General features: G+C 34.7%; 1 protein-coding gene across 1 annotated transcript; it reads right to left on the bottom strand.

Moving 5' to 3' along the window:
• Positions 1 to 1,980: 1,980 nt before the first annotated feature.
• On the bottom strand, positions 1,981 to 4,463 carry LOC139874733 (scarecrow-like protein 6). Its single transcript, XM_071862140.1, has one exon. The coding sequence runs from the start codon at positions 4,191 to 4,193 to the stop codon at positions 2,187 to 2,189; it is 2,007 nt and encodes a 668-aa protein (XP_071718241.1). The 5' UTR covers positions 4,194 to 4,463; the 3' UTR covers positions 1,981 to 2,186.
• Positions 4,464 to 6,092: the final 1,629 nt, after the last annotated feature.

Below are 6,092 nucleotides of genomic sequence, written 5' to 3'. Positions count from 1 at the left end.
AATAAGTCATGAATGATTACTCATATTTTTGTAATTTTATGAGATATTTCATGCTAGTTGCCAAATGATGGTTCCCACATGTGTTAGGTGACTTACATGGGCTGCTAAGAGCTGATCATTGGAGTGTATATACCAATAGTACATACATCTAAAAGCTGTGTATTGTACGAGTACGAATACGGGTGCATACGAGTAGAATTGTTGATGAAACTGAACGAGGATGTAATTGTAAGCATTTTTGTTAAGTAGAAGTATTTTGATAAGTGTCTTGAAGTCTTTCAAAAGTGTATGAATACATATTAAAACAATACATGTATATACATTTTAACTGAGTCGTTAAGTCATCGTTAGTCGTTACATGTAAGTGTTGTTTTGAAACCTTTGGGTTAACGATCTTGTTAAATGTTGTTAACCCAATGTTTATAATATCAAATGAGATTTTAAATTATTATATTATCATGATATTATGATGTACGAATATCTCTTAATATGATATATATACATTAAATGTCGTTACAACGATAATCGTTACATATATGTCTCGTTTCAAAATCATTAAGTTAGTAGTCTTGTTTTTACATATGTAGTGCATTATTAATATACTTAATGATATGTTTACTTATCATAATATCATGTTAACTATATATATAACCATATATATGTCATCATATAGTTTTTACAAGTTTTAACGTTCGTGAATCACCGGTCAACTTGGGTGGTCAATTGTCTATATGAAACCTATTTCAATTAATCAAGTCTTAACAAGTTTGATTGCTTAATATGTTGAAAACACTTAATCATGTAAATAACAATTTCATTTAATATATATATATATATATATATATATATATATATATATATATATATATATATATATATAAACATGAAAGTTCGGGTCACTACAGCCGAACCTCTACCATGGTGCGCCACACCATATAACTGCTGTTGCAGAAAAGTGGCAACTTTTTTCCAAACGTTTTGCAACAGTTCACAAAGAGTTGATTATTGTACCTGGACGTTTTGGGACATGTTTAAGGGGTTTATTAGTGTTTTAAAGCACCCATTCAAACATGTCCATTCAAGGGTTTTGACCTTTAATCATAAATAAATTTGAAAGGTTGCAACACTTACCATTCAAGGGTTTTGACCTTTAATCATAAATAAATTTGAAAGGTTGCAACACTTAATTGCACATTTTGACCTATTATAAATATAACTCTTCATTCATTGAAGAAAGTTTCCAGAATTTGATTATTCTAATCATACTTTCAACATTCAAACTTTCAGAAAATATTTCTACAATTGTGTAGAACAATTATCTTTTGATCACGACGATTGTCCATCCCAGTCTTATCATAATCTTGATTTCGTGATATTCGTAATCAAGTGGGTCAAAATACTCGATTAAAAAAATGACTACACGACTCTAGGATAGAGATTCTCAACACACTACACATATTATATACAGTAATATTTAAGACATTCAGATGCAAAGGCGAATCTAGCTTGAAGCCCGTAAAATCACGAAACACCACTAAATTAAATTTTTTGTGCAGAAAATAATCTTTAAATTGTATAGGACATCACTAAATTTTACTACATGACCCCTATATATTTTTCGAATTTATAGTTTTTTCTTAAAAACCACTAAATTCAACTACTCGAACTGCATATATTTCCCGAATTTGTAGCTTTTTGAAGGTAAACGATCACTAAAATAGCATTCAAATACCTTTAGTACTGGGGGAAAAAATTGGGATCCCATTGTTGTTCAGATGTCACAAACAAATGCACTGAATGTTAAATGGTTCAACATTCAGTACTAAACTATTCAATTAAGAGTTGATCGAACGCGCGCACACACACGTAGTGATAGTTAAACATGAGACCACACAAATTACTCGAAAGTGTGCATGGACCTATATTTAGGTTTTTTACAATTTTCAGTCGAGCACATATAAGAGACACAAATATGTTCCTTTCACACAATTGATTTTGGTTTTGTATCAAGTTTACAACAACACATAACCTAAACATAATTAGAATCAAGATTAACGTTTTGAGCTATACCATAAACCGCTCTAAAAACATCAACAAGTAATACATTGATAATCATATCCAACATACTAACAGCATAAGTCAAATTGCCAAAAGTCAACAACTTTCCATTTAATCGACATCTTTTATCACCTCCAAGCGGAACAAGACACGAGCTCTCTACGTTGCCAACAAAGCACGAGCAACGATTGTCTCTTTTCGACATGAAATTCGCGAACAGGGGTCCTTTTAACCAAACATTCAGCTTGACTTTCAGTAAAGTTACTAAACAACAATGGCGAAAATCCAGCTGATAAGAAAAGATTTCGCCAATGCTGAGTCTTTTCAGGGTACATAGACCGACCCAAAACAATCTTTTCAATAGCGGGTTGAATCAAGAACCGTTCGATCTTCTGTAACGAGTCAAGATTCATGTTGACAGCAGTAAGTGACTCAAGTAAGTTCGAGTACGATTGAAGGGCATGAATAAGATGGTTTGAAAATGGTAAATCTGTTCGGTCACACCCTCGGTCAACCGAAACAACAATTTTAGGAGATAAACTCTTAACGAATCGAAGTACATTTGGGATTTGAGTTTGGTGATTAGAAAACACATGAATTGGTAAATTAACAGCAATGGCTTCATTATCAGATAGATTAAAGGGTAAAGACCATGAAGAAGAAGCAAGAACATCAATGTTGACTATTTCAAAGTCAAACCCAACATTAATCTCATTTGCAAAATGGATCAAATTCTCACGGGTCAAACCCAATTCAAATTGATCATGAGTTGAAGGTGAAGCAAAAGCAGTGATCTTTAATGAAGAAACACCATTGTTTCTTAAAGCAAGTTCTTGCATAAGTGAAGCCCATTGACCACCATAACCAATATCGAAATCGATAATATGAATGTGATCAAACCCATCAAGGGATTCAAGTAAAGCTTGATTACAAGTGAAATTAGCAAACTGAATAAAAGGTGAAGTCTCTGAGAATGACTTGTAAGCACCTATCTTGAAAATTAAACTAAATGGTGAACCATTAGTACTAATTTGGGGATTAACATTATTATTAAGAATTGAATGACTGAGTAAATTTAGGGCTTCTTTGAAATAAAAAGCAGCCCTTTCGAAAGGCTTACCAATAGGTGAAAGCTGATGATTGAGCCGCGCCAATATCCCTTGCGCGAGTATCGGATCCGGGTTTGACCCGTTTCCTGATTGGATCAAGTCAGCTGCTTTAAACAGCTGATCAATGATCTGTTGCTGATGCTGCTGATGAGGGTTAATGGGTGGTTGTGTTACCTTCTTCATAGATGGTGATTTTTGAAGCAATTGAAGTGGGTTTGAGCCCGGATCAAGAAACGGGCTTTTGTGCAATAATGGGTTGTACTCTATGTTACCCGGGTTGTACATTTTGCGTTGTGCTGGCATCAGAAGTTGGTGTTCGAATGGGGGGTTAAAAAGATTAGGTTTTATGTCAAATGGGAGCATTTGGGTATCACTTAATGATGAAAAGATTTGATCTTGATGGTACATCGGCAGCGCAGGCGCCGGAGATGACAAGTTTCCAATTGGGTTGCCGGAATCAAGAGATATAAAACCCTGATCTACAACACCAAACCCACCGTTGAACTCATACTCCGCCGGAGCACCGCCGGAAAGAGCGGCGCCGGAGGTAACATGAAGCATTTTGTTTAAACCGATAGATGGGTCTTCCACATCCCCCATGATCCACCGGAGCATGGCTTGGTTCTGGCCGGAATCTCCATTTTCCCAGTCATCCATTCCGGCACATTTGTCATTTCCGGCGGAGATTTGTTGCTGAAAGTGGTGGAGGTCAAGACTACTTTCTTGACTTTCCGGCGGTGGCCATTTAGAAGAATGCGCCGGCGTTGCCACTCCGGCGGCAATGTCAGCACCGCCGTGAGAAGAAGACAGGGTTGAAGTAGAAGCAGGTGGACTTGGACTGGTAGTGATGTTATCCAGGACAGAAGTTGGTTCCTTGCTGATGATGTGTCTTCTCTTCTTGTTTACAAAATCTTGAAAATGTACAAGTGGATTTGCATAAGGTACAACGAACTCAGATTCTTGTTGTTGGTTAAGGTTTTCCAACAATACCACCCCCTTCCCCTCAAATTCAAAGGGTAAGGGCATCCCCTTCTTTTCTAAATTTCAATAAAAACAAGAAATTTGTTAAGCAAAAAGACTTGGAAAAAATGAAAGTAAAATATGTTTTCTTTGGATTTTAAAAGGTAGGGAAATGCATGTAATATTAGTAGTGAACATACATATACATGTAGAAGATGAAAATAGTGAGTAAATAATATTACAGGTTTTGAAGAACAAGATATATGCAAGGAGAGAAAGATAGAAGATGTGAATTTGTTGCTTAGGTGTTGGGAGATGATGTGGTTTTTCTGTTTGTGTGTATGTAAACTGTGTTTTGTGTCATGGATGGATGATGCGTGTAACATAAAAAAGTACAGAGTAGTCTACTTCCCTTGGTCTTGTCTCTCACCTCTTTTATTTTCTCAATTAGACGAGTCCCAACCATTCCTCCCTACACATCATATCAGCCGAGTACATGGTGTCTCTGTGTATTTTTCCGATATTCAGGTAAATTGATTAAAATGAGGTGTTCATTCGGTGTCGTTTGTTTAACGTGTTGATAAGAAAAAATACGACGTAGACCAATAAAAAAATAAAATAATTGAACAACAAAATAAAAAAAAGTATTCCCTCCGTCCCATGTTTCAAATTAATAGTCCACATCTATATATAGATATAAGTAATAAGATAACGTTCTATTATGCCCTTAATGTATATATATATATATATATATATATATATATATATATATATATATATATATATAGGATTAAAAGAGAAATAAAAAGTAAAAGTAAAACTAGAAAGTAAACAGAGAATACAATACTTTTATGATATTTCTTCAAACAGTGTGTTTTTTGTCTGTGGACTATTAATATGGGACGGAGGGAGTGATAAATACACGGTCGATACCCCAACGTTGGTAAATGGAAGATGGTCGCGAAGGTACCCCCAATCAGTTGGAGTCGACGGTGAGGACAGTGTTGGACACCGTATGCTTTTACTATCAACCATAAAATATTTCTTTCTTATCAAATGACCCTACCTAATATTTAACTTTATTATATCATTATTTGAGTTATTTATATTATTATTAATTAATTCTTAATTTATAACTTATTAATTTAAATAAAAATTAAAGAAATAATTAAAATACATTAAGTAAATAAAACTATACTACATATTATATTTTAAACAATATATTAACTTAAACTAAAATTAATAACAATAAAACTACGCATCATCTTCGTCTTTGTTTTCGTCTTCTTTTTCGTCATTTTCGTCTTCTTCATCATGTTCGGATGTGTTACAAGGTCCTACTTGTGGATTGTGGCGAACACATAAATTAGCCGGAAGATTCCAAATGTGTCCGTTAAACTTTTCTCGGAGTAGATGATGGATGGTTGGGTCACGTAATTCTTTATTCACGCGAATATGCGCTGCAACCCTCTCCTCTCGGACGACGAGCCGGCCAACGATTATCCTCAAGTCCACACATTGCACATTCGTTATCTTTGGTGATAATATTATGCCATATAACACACATGAACACAATTCTTCATATTCTAGAGAGATAGAATTGTCGGCACGGGTTTTTAATGATTTGCCAACGACCTTCAAGCACTCCGATTGCCCGTTCGATATCTTTTCGTCCAGATTCTTGATATTTTTTAAATTTTGATGTTTGCGGGTCGGGCGAACTTTTGAACGCTTTAACTAATGTCGCACAATCTGAATATAGCTCATTGGTCTTTTTTCTACCAGCAAAATAAATTTTATTAATATCACCTTGTTAGCTGTTAGGGAGAGATAATAAAAAATTACAATGGCTTAATAAGCCAATTATCCCAACGGATTACAATTTTTCCACTAGTATAAAGCCAGTTAAATGAAAAACTGGGAATCGAGTCAAATAGACAATCCTTTTTTTAACGCTCGAGAACC

Source organism: Rutidosis leptorrhynchoides, chromosome 1, assembly GCF_046630445.1.
Source record: "Rutidosis leptorrhynchoides isolate AG116_Rl617_1_P2 chromosome 1, CSIRO_AGI_Rlap_v1, whole genome shotgun sequence".
Classification (NCBI taxonomy): domain Eukaryota; kingdom Viridiplantae; phylum Streptophyta; class Magnoliopsida; order Asterales; family Asteraceae; genus Rutidosis; species Rutidosis leptorrhynchoides.
The sequence above is the reverse complement of the archived record's forward strand: the minus strand, read 5'-3'. Positions and strand labels throughout refer to the sequence as shown.

Bases quoted from the DNA above. Each gene is read 5' to 3' on its own strand.
- LOC139874733 (XM_071862140.1), bottom strand. From the start codon at position 4,193: ATGCCCTTACCCTTTGAATTTGAGGGGAAGGGGGTGGTATTGTTGGAA.